Consider the following 19,075-nt stretch of genomic DNA (forward strand, 5'->3'; position numbering starts at 1 on the left):
TCAAATATATAATTTTGTCTTAGGGAGAAGAATGATTAAAATTGCAGCATCAAAGGAGCAGAATCTTTGGGGCAAATAGATATATTGAAAACAAAATCAAGCCATTAATATAGGTGATAACAATTGACCTCCAATAACTAATTATACAGAATTCATACTACTTGCATCTAGGCATAAATTTACATCTTAATGTTTTATGTGCACCAGTTCTCCAAAAGGTGCAAAAAGGTTCCAATATGTTCCAATAATTGAGGTTACGTTCAAATAGAGCTACAAAAGGTAAAAAAAAATCTGCCTGTTTAGTAAGTGATCACAGATGTAGCGTACCTGGTTTTATTTTCTGAATATTTGCTGCAGAGAATGCATTCCTTTAATGCTGTAGTTTTAACAATCCATCACTTATTAATGATTAATTATTAATACAGCATTGTAATTTTAAAACTTAGAATGTGCTTTTTTAAAAAGGGCCAGGCAAGGGTTTTCATTGAAAAAATGACTTTAAACATGGTGTAAGCCTGTAAGTAAATTGCAATTTCATTGATAGAAATGATGAGGTGGTATAATTTGATACAAAGAAAATAAATATGACATTATGTTTGATCCATAAATTATCTAGGAGTGAAAGAGTTACACAAATCAACATCATGAAAGTCAGATCAATACAAAGAGCTGTATACCACCGACACATAATATTTTGAAAGCCTCATTAACACAAAAATAACGAGAGGACTAAGTTTGTCTGTAGTACAAGGTCAATTGTGACATTCTATGGTGCACTATGGTCATCTTCTCTCCCAGTCTTGTGCTGCATGAGTAGTGCCACGACAGGTGTTAAGTGTTCGGGTGAGGGTGGCTGATTATTATACGGAGTAACAGTTAATCATTGCATTACATTGTTAGTGAATGTAAATTCCAATTTAGTGCCAATCATCGATAATTTTGCACTCTGTTTATAAATGAATTTAATTCGAATGAAAACCTCTTTACTTCAGACTCTTAAAGCTCAAAAGTGTAGAAACCTTTATCCAGAAATAATGACAAGGTTCAGGTCAAGGTGCCAGAAGTAAAAGGAAAGAATTCTCGTACTCAACATATCCAACCCTCAGGATAAATTCCTCTAGTTCTTGGTAAAAACAGAAAATCCCGTTTCAAAACTGCTTATCTCCATAATGGCAACCAACATGGGTAGAAAGAGATTGTGGGGACTAAGCAGAGCCTGTACTGCTTCTATTATCACATTGAAGAAACAGCAAATATTCCTATGTGGAAAACCTTTAAAAGAAAATATAATTTTTCTTGATTGCTTAATATGCCTTGCACATTTTTTGTGATACCCAAGTGAGTGAAAATTAATTGTGTATTTCTTTCATTTAAAAAAGTGATACTGGCACAAACAAAGGTAACCTTTCTTAAGAACATAAGAACGGAAGGCCAGAATATTGCCATCGGTGTGCGGGGGTGGGCCCAACACGCCAACGCGCAAAATGACGTGCGATGACGTCGGGCGTGCATCCCGACATCATCGTGCGTCATTTAGATATTTTGTTTTGCAGGTGCATGCTGGAGGCGGCTGCTCACCCACTGAGCTGTCAAAGGCCTATTAAGGCCATTAAGAAAGTAAGTCAGCTAATTAACAGCACTGCCCATCCGACCTTAAGGTTGGCGGGCAGGCGAAGGGCCCAAGCGGCCTTTGCGTTTTTCAGAAAGCCTCACCCACAGGCGGGATGGGGTTTCCTGAAGGTTTCATAAAATCAAGATGTAAATTTTGCTAAACTGACAAACATGTCCCAGCTCACGTGACACTGTCACATGAAGGGACATGTCTAAATAATTTTTCTGTTATTTAAAAAAAAACTCAATATGTACTTAATCTCCCTGAGGCAGCTCCATGCCTCAGGGAGATTGCTGTGCTCTTTCGTGCACATGCGCGAAAGAGCGCAGGCCCCAAATCTCCCTCCTCCCCCTGCCCGCACAGGTAGCGCTGAGTGCTACGGAACACGTTTTACGCTGGACGAGCCTTAATTGACCCGCCCACGTAAAATGGCGGTGCACAGCCGATCATGGGTGGCAATCGGCTCCGTGCCCACCCCCACCCAGCCTGCCCGACATAGGTAAGCTTCAGGCCTTATAAGAAATATTATAAGAAATGGGAGCAGGAGTAGGCCAATCAGCCCCTCAAGCCTGCTCTGGCATTCATTAAGAACATGGCTGATCTGATTGTGGCTACAAATCCACATCCCTGCCTGCACCACCCTACCCCCCTCCGGCCACCCCATAAGCCTTGACTCCCATGTCGATCAAAATCTATCAAATCAGCCTTTAACACATTCAATGCCCCAGCCTCCAGATAAAAGCATTCCAAAGATTAACCACCCTCTGAAAGAAGAAATTCCTCCACATAGCAGTGTTAAATAGGAGATCCCCTATTCTGAAACTGTGCTCCCTAGTCCTGGATCCCTCCCCTCAAGGGGAAACATCCTCTCAGCATGTATGCTGTCAAGCCCTCTCTTTGTTGTGTAGCTGTGTTTGTGCAATATGCTCGTTTAGATATTTGGAATTTATGCATCTTTTTGTTATTGGCTATAGCCTTTCCTTGCAAACGGCCGCTTAATAAAGTTGCAATGTCCACCTAAATTGAAAACATTCTGGGGGGGCAGGGGGCTGTGTGCTGCTTAATCAAGTTGGCCAGAACATATTTGCTTCTTGTGGAGATGAAATGTTTCAATAGATTTAAAGTCCATTAGTAAGAGATTTTCATTGCCAACTACCAGAGTGTGGTGAATGAATTTGATTTAATCAATAGATTTGTTTTTAAAAGTACATCGAAATGATCAATAAATAAAGCTTTATAAATGAATGAGATTAATAAACATCTTTTTATCCAATATTCAAAAGAAGCTAAGACTGATGATTACTTCACAAAGATAAATGAAGTAATTCTGCAATCCAGATAAAAGTATTCAAGATGGAGTGAAAATAGACGACTGCAAAGAACTTGTATTGATTAGCTTGCAAACTCATGTCTTTTTGGATGAATTTTCAATCATTCTGATTGAAAGTATGTTGCTGACATGATTGGAGGCCCAGGTCTGCTGGTGAAGTATGGATGGACTGCAGTGGTTCAAGAAGTCAACAAATCACCACCTTCAAGGGAAATTAAGGGTGAGCAATAAATGCTGGCAGAGCCAGCAACACCCACATCCCAGAAACGAATAAATATAAAAAAGTAAGGGGACCGTATAAAGTGTTCTAACGTTTTGTATTTGGATGTGCAAGAAAATTTTATACACAGTCAGGGCAAAAATGTGGTCAGTATTTGGAGAGAAAATCAGCTCCCCAGTGGTTCCGATGCTGAAGGCAGTTGTCATGCTTTTATAATGATATAAAGGCACCAATCACCCATAAGGGGTTGGGTAAATATGTTGTGGATTCAGTAATTTAAATGAGACAAAGAAGATCATTTATACGTGGACAGAAAGTTTGAAGATATCAACAGCAGTGCTGTGTGTGTGCGCTCTGCTCAAAAGCAAACATGAAACTAAGACTGGATCACATGACACACTTCCCTTCCAGTGATGTCATGCTGCTATCCCTTAAAGGTCTATGACAACATCCCTCTTTCTTTTTAAAGATACTTTCCTCCCTTCCAAAGTATAACTGTTTACAATAAATGTTCATTTTTTAGTTACCATTACATAAGTGTACAGGACTAGTGAAGCTATGGGCAGGATTTTACGTCCCACGGATGGGTGGGCACGCGCCCGACCTGATTGGCCGTAAAACGCACAAGATGACGTGCAGCAGGTGAGCGTCCCAATGTTATCACTCTGCGGGCGCGTGTGAAAGTCGGAAGCGGGTCCACTGACAATTAAGAGGGCAATTAAGCCCGTTAACGGTGTAATTGTCTCTGATTTTTCGTGGCCCGTCCAAACTTCCGGTTGGCGGATGGGCGAGTCGGCCAGGTGACCTTTACATATTTCATCAAACCTCATCCAAGGGGGGGATGAAATTTGCGTTATAAAAGAAAATAAAAATAAATATCTGTGGGCAGCATTTTTATGAGGTGTTTTTTAATTGTGATCCATGGGCATTTTTTGCAGCGTTTTTAACCTTTATTTAATCATCTCAAGGTCTGCAGCTCCCTGAGGCAGCTGTCTGCCTTCAGGGAGCTCTCTCACAGCGCTCACCCGCACTCGCAGTGACATCATCGCCCACCTTCTTCCCACCCTCACCCCAGCAGTGCACGTTTCACGCTGGCCGGGCGTTAATTGGCCAGCCAGCGTGAAATCGCAGTCGGGGGCTGATCGCGGCTGGCGATCTGTTTTCTGGCCGATCCTGCGCCTGCCGATCATGCGCACCCACCAAAGGTGAAGTTTCTTGACGATGATTTCAATGTCACTGTTCATGCCCAGTAAATAGACCGTATCCCTTGCAAGTCTTCCTGTCTGATCTGTGGCAATGTCTAAGTGATGAAGTTGTTGAAGAATATCAGGTCGTAAAGATTCCAGTATGATGACCTGTTTGCCTTTAAAAATGGCTGACTGGGAGGTGCCCAGCTTATCCTGGTAAGGCCAAAATGGTCTCATGTGTTCATGGACATGCTGAATTCAAACAGAGCATCCTTCAATGATGGTTTTTCCACCGTTTCTATAGTGTAGAATCACCATTTCTTCATATGGCTGCTGGCACTTGGGTTGCACAAAATGTACCAGATCAATTTGGAGAACATCTTCAAGTTCAATGTCAATTAAATCAACTTGTAGATCAAAGGACACCTCTTCCGTTTTCCCTGTGTTAGGCAACCGCTAAGTGTATCTGACGTGACCATCAAGTTGTTTGGCTTGTACCAAATCTCACAGTCGCAACCTTGAATCTTTATCAGGAGATGTTGCAATCTTGGCAGTGCACTAATCAACGGTTTTCACCAAATCATCTCCACTGGCTTGTAGTTGGTCTCTACCACAAATATTTTGCCAAATAAATAGGCATGAAAATGCATGATTCCAAACACTAAACCTAATGTTTTAAGCTCGATGTTGGAGTGGTTGCATTATGTTACTACCAGAGAAATTGAATCAAATGCAATCAATTTGCTTTTTTGTAGTATGCATGCTCCCAGACTTTTATGTGAGGCATCTATCTCCAGGGTAGTTGTCTCCCTTGGATAGTAAAATTGCAATGTCGAAGCTTCTGATAATGACTATTTCAGGTCTTCAAAAATGTATTGATGGTCTTCATGCCACAAAAAGGCCAATCCGTTTTCAACAATTCTCTTACAGAGGATAATTTTTGATTGAATTGGGAATGTATAGAGATAGGAAATTAAAGAAACTTAGACAGCTTCAAAGATCATCCTTATCTTGAGGAGTTAGCATGGCTTTGATATCCTCTATTTTACTTGGATTGGGGCATATGCCAGCAATGGAATAAACAGCATTGAAGAAATTGATTTGCTTCAAGTTGATGTTACATTTTAGATTGTTCAACACCAATCCTTCATTATGTGCCACTTGCATCAAGAAGTGCAGATTATGGTCATGTTCTTGCTTTGTTCTTCCCACATAGGCAATGTCATCGGTGATGCAGATGCATCCTGGCACAGTGCATGTAATGGGGTCCATGTGAGCTAGAAAGAGATCTTGACCAACAGATAGCCCAAAAGGAATTTATTGAAAATGGTATTGTCCAAACGGGGTACAAAATGTGTTAAGCTCTTGGCACTTCTCTGCGAGATGTACTGACCAGTAGCCATGCTTGACATCAAGCTTTGAGGAGAATTTTGCACCTGCAAATCTTGGAATTAATGCTTCTAAAGTGTGTATTTAGCAAGGGCAATACTTCAAAAATGTACTTAAGTGTCATGGACCGAGGTGTACTCTCAATGATTCGTACTGTCAGTGATAATGACACAGCTAATTGAGCTGCACCTATTCTGTGCATTTTTGTATTAAAGTAGTGATGTCATGCTGCTATTCCTTAAATGCATATTCCACAGCAGTGACTAGCTGAGCCCTAAAAACCATAAAGATTACAGATTTGAGCGAGGCAGTGGTGGGCCTATTGTAACTGGCCTCCCCTGAGTTAGGAACTGCATATATGTGAATGTCAGATGAAGCTCAGGCTAGACTTTTCTGTCTATTCCCCATAAGTAATCGAATGCCCTGATGATATTTGCTGTCTCTATTGTCATTTAATGTGTATGACAGGATTACTGTAGAATTGCAACCCAGCATGGAGTCAATCTCTTCAAGACTGAAGAAGTGGAAAGATGAAAATTTGTGGGATAAAAAGGAAAAATTAACTAGATAAACTATAAAAATGATTATTATCCTGCAACCACTTAAGGTAGGGTCAATAAAAAATTACACTAAACTTGTAGTCCTGTCTTTACCAAGAAAGAAAATGCAGTCAAAGTCACAGTGAAAGTGGTTGAGACACTGAGTGGGCAAACAATTGACAAAGAAAGGTTTGAAAAAGACTGGCTATCCTTAAACGTTGATGAGATGAGCAGATAAGATGTATCTGAGGATGCCAAGGAAAGTAAGAGTGGAAATTGTGGAGGCGTTGGCTATAATCTTCCAATTTTCCTTAGATATGGAGATGATGACAGAGGACTAGAGAACTGCAAATGTTGCACTCTTCTTCAAAAAACAGTCTAGTAAGTTTAACTGCAACCGTGGGAAACCTCAGAGCTGACCATGCAGTTGCAGCTGCAATTTGAGGTGATATATACCTCCAGTGAACCAAATAGAAGTGCCACAGTGGTACTATGCCGGAGAGCCATTAAGTGAGGATAGAATGATTGATGGTGATCAAATAAAATGTGTCAAGATCAAGGAGGATGAGAAGGCAAAATGAGATTCCCTCATAAACAAAAACAGAACACGCTGAAAATACTCAGCAGGTCTCACAGCATTTACTGAGAGAGAAAAAGAGAGTTAACATTTCAGGCTTGTGCTCTTTCATCAATCATGCAAGTTATTGTTTGAGACTTTGATCAAGTGCTGTGGGAAAACAGCGACCAGAGTAAAAGGTCTTATTCACAGAATGGAGAGAAAGATGCATGCGTAATTGTGACACCATGATGCACCTTAGGAATTTAGAGAAGGATTGGACTTAGAGTAGTGGTTCAGAGAATTGAGGGAATTAAAGTTTTTTTTTGAGAGGTGGGGCTGGGTTTTATGTCCTCTCCACCCACCCCACTCCCCAGCTGGCATATTGGAAGGCAGAGGTACTCGTTAAAAAAAAGCAGATGGCCTCCCACTGCCTTCCTGACCAGACCCAACCTGTCTCCTATGTTATGCCCGGTGGGGAAGGGGTCATGCAGCCTGTCTGTTCTGAGGCCTATTGAAGCCCTTAAGTGGCAGGGGAAAGTGGAGACAAGCCTGGTAGCTTTCACTGTGTAGGCTGCTGTAAGGCAGGAAGGTGAGGAAGCTTCCTCCAGGGGGTTCCCTGTGGCCATCAGAAGCACCACCCGTCCCAAGATCAAAGCCTCCCTTTAACCTTTCCCACCAGTCTCTCAAACCTGCTCCCACTCTGCTGGTGTCTGCCAGTCAGGCCTGTCCAAAATCCCAGACTTACCTTGAAGTTCGAGATCCATCAGTCTTCTTCTTCTCAGGGGCTGCCTGTAATTCCAACAGTGGCGACCACTCGATCTTGGAACTACTGGCTAGTCAGGTTGTCTGGCAGCTTTATAAGGTGTGACTTCCTCCCAGATGGAGGCAAAAGTTCCACTCTGAAACAATGAAGGCTGCTGCGAGCATAATATTGCTGCGGGCAGCGGGTTTCGGGTGAGTTGACTGATGACTGATGTTTCGGTTGGCGATGGGGCGGGCACAAGGAATATCAATAAAATCTAAGCCGTGCTCATTGTTTAGATCATGTTCATTTTGAAGGACATAAGGACACGACTGGAGGACAGGCACATGTTAGTTCTGTCAGTACTTGGTTTAATGATGGAAAACTGGGTAGTCAATATAATCCAAGCGCTGTCATGCAAGGAGTCAATCAATGAAGTGGTGTGCTTCTTGTATTGTTTTGGAAAGTGCCATGAGAGAAACTATAGTAAAAAATTAAATTGCCTCCAGGTGTATTTAACATTTTATTTTGGACTATTGCAAAAACATCTGTTCTTGGCACAAGTGCTAAAATCAAGAGCTCAAAATGTTACAAAATTATAGGTTTATGAAGTACAAAAGAACAGAAAACGGGAATCAAATCTATCTGTCCAACAGGTGCTCAGAATATGTAACTATTTCTGAATGGAAAGGTTCAATTTTTTTTTAGCTATGAAGCACCATTGACAGCAGCTTTATAAAATGATTCTCTCTCCTTCAACATTATCATTTGTAGTGCTTTCTCCATTATAGGGTGACTGACCCATGGCTTCTTTCTTTGTTAGATTATGTTCTGTGTCAAATAGCTCATTCAATATTTGCTATATGGTACAAAATTCATTCTGATACTTGTGTTATGAAAATGCACTGCATTTAGTCTGTTTCCACTCAGTCAAAAGCATTTTGCAGCCCCTTTATGCTCCATTTCCATTAAGAGAATTTCGAATTGCGTGTCCAGAAATGCAACTTTTTCATTAGAGGAAAAAACATTTTAATTCCTTCAGTGTAATTCTCCTTTACACTTCATGCAGTAATAGAATGATCTTCCTCCCAATTTGAGAGGATCATACTGGAAGTGCTCTCTACCAGGCCCAGAACCTGAACTTACTCCTGAGCCCAATTAAAATTAAAGATGCACAACCCAGGTGCACATGGATGTAATTAGGATTTTACTATTGACAGCAGCCTAGGAGATATCAGGAAGTTGAATGCTTCCTGGGCCTTAAAAGCAGCTGTATCATTTAAAAGCTAGGTAGGGTTAGAGCCACATGAGAGAGCCAGAAGGATTTTGCTTTATTGCAGCACTTGCAGCCGCATTATTATCTAGATACCTCCTTATGAATAATGTCAAGTTTTAACTTAATATATGCATGCTGGAAGCTGAGATTTGCATGCTGGCTGTCCTAAAATTAATTTAATGATTCTATTCTTTGGAAATGCATTTTGCTGCTGCGCCATGACTGTGTCGGCAGAAGTTCCCCGAGCAGTGACTATTGCTGACAAGTCAAGCATTTATTGCTCGTCTACTGCTTTGAGAACTTACATCAATAATGTTCAAAGAGAACTTATCTTAAATATGCACTCAGTTTGGAAGCTATATCCATTGTAAAGTTTCATTTTACAAAAAAATGTGACGTACAAAAGGTAAATGAACACTATGGAGTGTTGTTCTCATTGCCCCGATCAAGCTCGAAGTTTCAGGAAGATGAGTTTAGCAATAAAAACACTGCCTTTATTTTCACCCAATTTACTAAAAACAAACTTAAGTCAGTATACATCGAGTAAAATAGTTTTAATAAAAAATACATTCTTATCAGGTTTTTCTGGGGAAAATGCAATTACTTAATGCATTTCCATACCAACAGCTGGATTCTCACTGGCTCAGATTGTGCAGTGAGAGAATTGTTCTGATGCATGTTGGAAAATTCTGAACTCTGCTTATCTGAAACAGCAGCTTACTATGAATTGCAAACAAAAATGTTATCAACAAGGAGACGTATAGAAAAGAGAACGTGGCTTTCAAAAAAAGTACTTAATTAAGATTTAAAATGGAACAAATCACAATCTATGTGCAAACCTACTTTGGTTATTATGAAATATTTTGACTTTCTAAGAACATGGACGATTTACAGGTCAGTTAAAAGAAAATATTAGTGCACACGAGGACTTGGAAAACCTTTTTAGTGATTTGATCAATTTCAATACTCCTTTCTTTTATTCATAGATTCTTTTGACTAGTCCCTCAGAATTGCTTCGTATCAGCCGATTGGTAAATTTCTAACTACTTTCCTCACTTTTGATTTTCACTTCGCCTTCCGTTCTTATTTGCTTCAAAGTTCAGAGTTTCTGTTTGCTATTAATAATTGTAGTGTTTACATTTTCTAAATATCAGTATGCATGATTGATGTTTTCAAAATTCAACTCAATGGTGCTTTAATTTGGAAAAAGTAAATCAAAATAGGAGGAGGAAAGACATCACAGAGTGAATTTAGTTAGTTTTGTGGTTCCATGCTACTTTAGTATTAGTGTAAAGTCTATATGAAGGTATAATTTAATGCTACATCATGGCTGCAAAAGGAGTGGTAGTGGTTTGATTGTCATTTATGCATCCCTTCCATGCTCCCCCCACTATTTTTCTTTCCAATGATTTCAATACTCTCTATATGTCTCTGTATCTGACAGTTATTAATCATTTCAATGTTGATATTTTAGAACAATTAACCTATTATAAGTGGCAACATTCCTTTAAATCAAATCCACATGTTTTCATTTTAAAAAAATAAAATGAACTAAATGAGGACATGGAAAGACCCTTTGGCCCAGATTTTGCAGTAGCAATTTCTGGAGCCCACATGTGTGCAGTTAAACATGGAAATCCAATAGTTGCTACCAGTAATTCTATGCTTCTACTGTTGAGGTCCCTCCAAGAATGCAATGAGTAAGAAAGAATTGAACTGGTGAGAACTTCCAATCTTATGCTATTAGTTTCAGCATGCCATGAAAGATCTTGAAAGACATGTAGCTCAGTACTGCAAGGCTCCTCCAGAGTGACCAGACAGCAAAATTGTTGCTTCAAGATGCCAATAAACTACTTGATCACAATTTTTATGCAGCATTACTCTCTTTATATGCCTACTGTGCACATATTGCACAACTGAGCCATGAACCATGCTATTAGCAGAGAACCCGAGTCACCCTTTCATTTGCTGTGGTGGGTAAAATACAACTTGCTTAATGTACTGCCGCAGAGTGAATGCATTTGAATTGCTGCCAAAATGCTGGGTTGCATTATATTGATCTGCATGGTGTGTTGCCTGTAGTCACATATCAGCTGCATGCTGAAGGAGTGGAATATCATTTGGTTCAGGTGTATGACAGAGTTAACATGAGGTGCCCACAAAGCATTATGTATGCAGTTAATGACACCCTGCACCACGGTCAAGCCTGCAATCCTGGAAAACCCTCATTCTCAATCTGCTTGCTTCTTTCTGGACAAGACAATGAAATGAAATTCTCTCTCTTTGCAGAGACAGCCTCAGTAACCTCCCTTATACAGCAGTGCACTGCAAAATAACAGATGATGCATATATCTCCAGCAATAATTTGAAAAGAACCAAACTCAAAAGTTCAGAGTCAAGTCAGATTGACAGCCATAGAGAATATAATCGTTGCCTTCTCTGAAGGGCAGCAGGAACCGGCATATTTCAGCGGTAACCTTTTTTTTGTGAAGTACTGATCATGGCTGATGTTCATGTAGGAGAATTCCTTTGCAGGTTTGGCTTCTGCTGAGAGCTATTCTGTCCCTCCTCCCCCTACCAGCAGCTTTTTCTGCTGTGCATAGGTTCTTTTGATTCTCTTTGACATGCTCAATGCCAAGAGGAAGTCCTACTAGACCCCCTAGATCTGGGAACAACCTGCCATAGCAATCTTTGTGTATTATTGAAATTTTAACCACTATATAAATGACCCAAAATTCAAAGAATTGCAGCAACAGCCAGAGAAAATAAACCAGCAACTAACCCATAAGAATTTGATGACCCTTCACATTGTGCTGGTGGGGGTTCCTTCATGTTTTTAATATCTTTGTTTCATGAGGTTAAGACAGGGTTGTAGGCTGGAGCATGGAGGACCAAAAATGGCAGCATTGGCACCAAGTTTGCACTCAGGCTGATGTCACGATCCACCTTCTCTGCATGTCGTTGGGCTGTTGATTGGCTGGAGGCTGGCCTTTTCGCCCCTCTGGAGAGGAAGTCCTGCCTCAGAGAGCTGCTGGCGGGGTTGGTGGGGGAGTGGGGGGAAACACCAGGGCACAGAGGTGGAAAGATTTTGTGGGGGCAAGCCTCCAATGGGCACACTAAAAATTCCAGTAAAAGTTCCAGCCCCACCCATCCACCTGCCCTTGACCGGCCACTAGCTCACCCAGTGTGACCTGTCAGTTAGACACTCGGCACTGCTCTCCTGCCGCTGTGGGTAAAATCCCAAAAATGGTGGGGAGGAGGCCCTTAAGTGGCCATTAATTGGCCACTCAATGTCCTTATTTGACCCATGGGTGGGCAGGCCTCCTGACCCCTCCCCTGCCGCATTGGGATCGGCAGCAGGCAGACAGGCACCCATGGCATGGCACCCATCGCATGGCACCCAATTTTACAGCCCCCACTTCTGCCAAGCCACCCCTGTGGGGCTTTAAAATCAGTCCCAGATGTGCATGCACTTATCCTGTTATCCAAATGGTGTCTGGCACATTCTGCGTCAGAAGCTTGTGTATGCCACAGGCTTCATTTTATTACCTTAAGGTGTTTCATAGCCTCCTAAAATCAGGTGCTACTGAACCCAATTCTGCCCCAATGACTTTCCTCAAAGAACTTCCAGGTCCATTAAATGGCTGCATAAAATCTGTACAGCACATATTAAACCTGGTTCACTATTAAAATTAACCAATTGGTACCTTGAGAACTTGACTGTACACCAAAGACGCTTCAGCCATCTAAAATTGCATGATTGAAAACAGATTCTTATTCAGCGGTAACTTGATTTAATCTGAATTAAATTTAGTGTGTTTTACATACCAGCCGACAATTTCTACGTAATACATATATAAAATTTCATAGAAATTAATCCTACTAATGTCCTAAGCCACCTGCAGGAAATTGTATAGAATGTAAGTAAATAAACTTACCCCATGGCTGGATCAAGGGCAATTCCTTTGGGATTGTGTAGCTCCAGATCTAGTAGAGTAATGCAAGTATCACCATTTTGATTGCACACAAATATTCGGTCACTGACATCATCCACAAAGTAATAGTTTCCAGTGAGCCAGTCTAAAGCCATTTGTTCCACATCTGCCAAAGCAAAAGTAACACATTATATCAAAAACACACAGGACAATTTAGTGGTTGGTTGACTGCTGTGCAAGAAAGATCTTATATCCTTTCATGCCTGCAAATTTATTTTAATATCTTGGTCTGATCTTCAGGTAATTGTGCTAAAGAATTTCTTATATAACAATGTAATCCTCTCCTTCAGAAATGTTCAGCTTTGATCTTTGATCATTATTCAGTGTCTGGTATTCAAGTGCAGTAAAGAAGTAGGTTCAAATGGTAATAAAAAATCTTAAAGAATCTGATATCTTATTTCTGCAGAGAAACAATGTTCCAAAAATTCTTTTTCAGTTAACTCAATGTTAGATAGCTCAATTTTTAAACCAATAAGGGCTTTCTTGCACTTGTCAATGCATTAAACTTCAAGTCCTTCCGAACAATACAATACTCACTAAGACCAGTGAAGTCAGAGTGCCTCTTTACTAAATTTGGCCATTCTTTCACCTGCCTTTTCTTTGTCGACCAAGCTGGTTGCGTGACATTGTTCACTTTTCTCCCAAAATATGTTTTTGTTTAGCAAAATGGCAAGTCTATCAACTTTCTTGAATTTAACAAGAGACTTAAATGAGAGATCATTATCTTTGGCCATCAGCTGAGCATTTCAATTTACCGTGCATTTAAAGTGTTGGAAAGATCCAGAATTGTTTTTGCCTTCTCTTGTTAGGGAGTGAGAAGAAGCCAGAGAACCCTGTGGAAGTAAAGCTATTTACAGTGATACAGAAAGACCTGTATTGAAACAATAAACTCCGAAACAATAAACTTTATCTGTCTCTCTAAATGTTAATGGAATCATCCTGCTTCAATCTCTCCAAGGAGAGAAAGCACATGAAGATGCTTACAAATTACCTACTCAGGCAAAAGAGGAATACATAAATGGAAGAATCATAAAATAAAAAAAAAATTAAAGTTGTCGAATACATGATAGGAAAGAGAAGAGAAAATATATTAGTCACACTTGAATATCTGAGTGGTCACATTACAGTAATGTTCATGGTTTGGTGTGAAGAGATACTTTAGATATGTGACTTGCAGCCGAAGGAAACATCTGACATTTGCCCAAATTTAATAATCTGGTCAGGCACCAGCTCATCGTTTACACATTTTCAACAGACATCAGCTGCATGTGACTTTCAGGCTTTGGAGTCAAGCTGGGGTTTGCACATGTGTGGTTTATGGAGATAGCTGGCCATTTAAATCATCGGGTGTCTCCACTGAAGTGGGATTTTGGTAGAACAAGAGTGTGAAACCCAGAATGTGCAGATTAGATCAGCTAAGAGCAGATCTGAACTTGATGGGTTTGTTTGGATAGCCCTTTGGAGACAAAATGGTCCTGGGACACCTTTGGAAGAAGTAAGGCACCCTTTCAGAGAGATAAAGCACTGTTTGGGATTATTCAATTTAAATATGATTGCGTGTAAAAAGTGCATAAACTCATTGGAATTGTTAAATTTGTCAAAGAACTGTCAAAACTGTCAAATAGCTTTCAAATGATACATGGCAGGTGTAAGGGAAAAGGGTGCTCATGGGGGGCATGGGTTGGCATTAACTTGACATAGGGGCTATAAAGGGTATTAGGGATATGGGAGTATGAGTGGGCCATGAGTGGTGGGTAGAGGGGCATGGGTTGACATAGACGGTATGAGGGGCCATTGGGGGGGGGTATGGGATGGCATGGGGTGGCATTGGTTGGAATGGATGGGGCATGGAGAGCGTGTGGGTGGGGTGAGGGGTGAGCATTGTAGGGCTGTTTTTTGCTCTAATCTTTTTTTTTAAGTTAAGTCAACAAAGTGCCAGAGCAGAGGGAGGCCTTCTGCCCAGCCTGTCTCCCCACCCTGCAGCCACCTCACTCACTCTGGGGGCAGCAGGCCCGAATTCTAATCCAGACAGTGCGCCACCTCCCCCCCTCACCGCCCCCCCCCCACCCCCATTCCAGCCCCGGAGCGAAGATCCCAACTGCGGGCAGCCATTTTTAAAGTTCGGGTGCACAGAGCTGGGAATTCTCCCATCTCTGTGCACCTGACCCAGGAGCAAAAACCTGGGCCTAAATACTTTGCTCACTTTTTAACCAAATCCATTTCTGACTAAGCTGGTGGCCCATTACAATGTAGGTATCTAGAAAATGTCATTACATCATTTCTCATTCCTGAAGTTTTTTTTTAAGGCTACATGCACATGGTTACCAATTGCTTCATTTGGCCGCTGACAGACATTTCATTAAAACTGAAATGAAAACGGCTCCAAATTGTCTCCTAATGCTTACTTCTGGTGACACTCCATTTTCTTACATCCATAAATATTAGATAGTGGTTAGACTGACGAAACCAAAAATAAGAACAAATGCATTTTAAAATGAATGGGCATTCAGCTATCACTTTTGATATGGAAGCCGGTTCTGAGAATGCTTTGTGAAATGCCTTTGTAAAGCCAATGCTATGAGGTCATCCCTGAGATGGAAAGCTAGACTGAAAACAAGTACAGTAGAGATTATGAAGCATTGAAGGAGTCTTAAAAGAAAAACACAAATTATCTCCGTCAGAGGATGATCTCACAAACTATTTCAGGAAATTATAGCTGATAAAAAACAAAAAGATGTTCTAAATTTTAAAGGCTATCTAATTTCTCCTCATCCTCATGAGTTTTGACTTTTTAAGTGGCCTTTAAAATGACTTTGATACTCTCATTCCTGGGATTCACAAAACCACAGTCCAAGCTAGGCAGTTAGCTAAAACTGTACCAGTACTGTACCCCAAGGGAGGCAGTGACATAGTGATAATGTCACTGGATTAGTAACCCAGAGGCCCAGGAAGATGATCCTGGGACCCGGGTTCAAATCCTGCTATGGCAGCTGTTGGAATTTGAATTCAATTAATAAAAAAGGCATTAGATACTACAAAGGCTTTGGGGCACTGACAATATTCCAGCAACAGTACATGAAGACCCCTGCTCCAGAACTAGCCACATCCCTAGCCAAGCTGTTTCAGTACAGCTACAACACTGGCATCTACCTTGCAATGTAGAAAATTGCCCAGTTATGTCCTGCCCACAAAAAGCAGGGCAAATCCAACGCAGCTAATTACCACCCCATCCGTCTACTCTCAATCATCAGTAAAGTGATGGAAGGGGTCATCAACAACTATAACAAGTGGCACTTACTCAGGAATAACCTGTTCACTGATGTTCAGTTTGGGTTCTGCCAGGGCCACTGAGCTTCTGCCCTCATTACAACATGGACAAAAGAGCTGAACTCAAGAGGTGAGGTGAGAGTGATTATCCTTAGCATCAAGGACCCTTAGCAAATATGAAGTCAATGGGAATCAGGAGGAAAATTCTCCACTGCCTGGAGTCATACCTAGCACAAAGGAAGATGATTGTGGTTAGTAAATTAATGCCACTTAAGGGCCTCATCTCACTGCCACAGGCATTGTAATGGAGTTTGGGAGAGGCCCTCGCCAACTGGCTAGCCTTGCAGGTTTCCCTAGGTGGCTGGTAGTGGGCAGGGAGGCTCTCTTTGACTGGCCCCTTGGGCTTAGCAGAGGGCCCCCCCACCGGCTGTAAGGCTGCTGCCTCCCCCCCCAACCCCCCACCCCCAAGGTTGGCCTCCCCCGTGGCCTCCTAAACCCAGCCCCCAACACCTCACTGACCCTCAAACCCCCAAAGTTTCTACCCATTGCAGCTCGCCGCCTGACTGCTCACGCCAGCCCCTGATTGGCTGGAGGTTCTCTGCGGCAGGGCTTCCTGTCCCTGAGGGGCAGAAATCCCACCTCCAGCCAAATGACCAAGAAATACCTGCAAAGAAGTTTGGCAGGTACCTCCCTCCTCTGACTTTCTACCGGGGAGTGGGGACCAGGGCGCTCCATGTAATTCAGCCCCAGGAATTCTTCTCCCCCTTACCTTACGCTATTACTACCCAATCTATATTAGGATAGTTAAAGTCTCCCATTACAACTACAGTGTAAATTCTTCCACTTTTCAGTAATTTTCTTGCAAATTTGTTCCTCCACTTCTTTCCCATTCGTCAGTGGCCCCTAGAATATACTAAGCAATGTATTTGTTGTTTCGTAGCTCTAGAAATGGATAGAATGGACACATTAATGGATATTAATATTAGTTACATCCGTATTTGTAACATATTTAAATGAATCACATTTAATCCTTGCCTAAAACTAAAACAAAATAAAAGCTGAAGTAGTTTGTAACTTTCTGACATGCCAACTGAAGCTCGTAGGTGTTTGTACAAGCTGTACCTGCAGTCTGAATGACCATAAGGAAGGCACAGCAGTGCAGGATATCTGGCAATACTCAAATAATGTTTTGGAGAGAAGTGATAACGTTTTTGGCAGGTATGTGCAAGGTGATATATTCCCATGAACTCAACACGGATTAGGATTTTGACTAGCTATAATCTGTCCTGACAATTTTTGATGGCTTGCATTTTTCAATAATAACTTGCAATAACAACTTGAATTTATACAAAGCACCTCCTAAGGCACCTCACAGGAGCATTAGCAAACAAAACTTGACACTCAACAACATAAAGACATGCTAGTGCAGATGACCAAAAGCTTGATCAACACGGTAGGTTTTCAGGAGTAACTTAAAGGCTGAAAGAGAAGTAGAGAAGGGGAGGAGTTTTCAGAGGGAACACCAGAGTTGAAGGCACAGCAGTCATTGGTGGAGCAATCAAAATCAGCAGTGCACAAAAGACCAGAATTAAAGGAGTGCGGATACCTTGGAGGGTTCTAAGGCTGGAGGAGGTGACAGAGATAGGGAGGAGTGAGGCCATGGAGGGATTAGTAAATAAGGATGAAAACTTTAAAATGGAGGCGCTGCTTGACCAGGAGCCAATGTAAGTCAGTGAGCACAGGGCGACGGGTGAACAGGATTTGGTGTGAGCTAGCATCAGCTAGCTGATAATCTGGAAATATATAAACCACAATTTACCATGATTAACAACTGGGTGAATGTGATGAAGGTGGTATGACTCAGAAGGTGTGGAGATAATCAACAGAAACCCATGCTTTATCTAGTTGTATGTTTGCAGGAAATCAGTCACTTTAAGGAATGTCAACATGAGAAATAATTTGTTAAAATTAAACCTTATGAAAGTGAAGGCAAGTTACTAACTTGGTTATGCAGCAGAACTCAGAGAGAAGGGATAGTGTGTATGTACTCAAATTCAAAGGAATAGCGCACCATGAAAGCATAGGTTGCCCTTGAATCAAGTCCAGTGAAGGTTATCAGAATGTGACCAGGGTTCCAAGGGTTACATTTTGAGGAAAGATTGCAAAAATTAGACTTGCATTCCCTGGGATAAGGAAGGTTAAGTGGTGATCTGATTGAGATCTTTAGGATTTTGAAACAAATCAATATCGGGGAGAGAGAAAATGTTTCTGCTGGTGGTGGAGTCCTGGACAGGGAAAATAACCTTACGATCAGAGCCAGGTGAGAGGTTAGGGCTCAATTCACACAAAGGGTGGTAGAAATGTAGAACTCTCTTCCACAAACAGCAGTAGATGGTTGCTCAACTAACAATTTTAAATCTGAGATTCATAGATTTTTTGCTCGCTTAAGGTATTAAGGAATATAGAGCCAAGGCTGGTGAATAGAGTAGGGACACAAAATCAGCAAGGATCTCACTAAATGGCAGAACAGGCTTGACGAGCTCAATGGCTGACTAGTGTTCTCATGCTAATGCCAGGCATTAGATGAGGGAACTGCATACCTAAATTTATATGAGGCAGGTTTCAGAAGAGGTTTCGACAGACCTAAACGTGTATCCAGTAGAATGCAAATTGCCAGCTGGGCCTTAATTTTATCTTCATCGGGCACGCGTAATCGGTGGGCACGGGAGTGGTCGGGAAATGGGCCATCGACCGTGATCGGCCCCCGATCACAATTTCACGCTGGCTGGCCAGTTAACGGCCAGCCAGCGCGAAGCACATGCTGCAAAGCTCAGCGCTGCCGGGGCAGGGGCGGGAAGCGGGCGGGCGACAATGTCACTGCGGGTGCGGGTGAGCACTTCCACTGAGTTCCCTGAAGGCAGACAGCTGCCTCAGGGAGCTGCAGACCTCTAAATAATAA

At 41.7% G+C, this 19,075-nt stretch overlaps 1 protein-coding gene across 1 annotated transcript in view; it reads right to left on the reverse strand.

The window, feature by feature from the left end:
• Positions 1–19,075, reverse strand: part of LOC144686788 (low-density lipoprotein receptor-related protein 1-like) — a 1,926,687-nt gene that overhangs the window by 1,136,267 nt on the left and 771,345 nt on the right. The window contains exon 7 of the mRNA XM_078552493.1: positions 12,793–12,955. Coding sequence (XP_078408619.1) covers positions 12,793–12,955 — 163 coding nt within the window. The remainder of the gene's footprint in view (positions 1–12,792; positions 12,956–19,075) is intronic.

Source organism: Cetorhinus maximus, chromosome 11 (assembly GCF_964194155.1).
Source record: "Cetorhinus maximus chromosome 11, sCetMax3.hap1.1, whole genome shotgun sequence".
Lineage (NCBI taxonomy): Eukaryota > Metazoa > Chordata > Chondrichthyes > Lamniformes > Cetorhinidae > Cetorhinus > Cetorhinus maximus.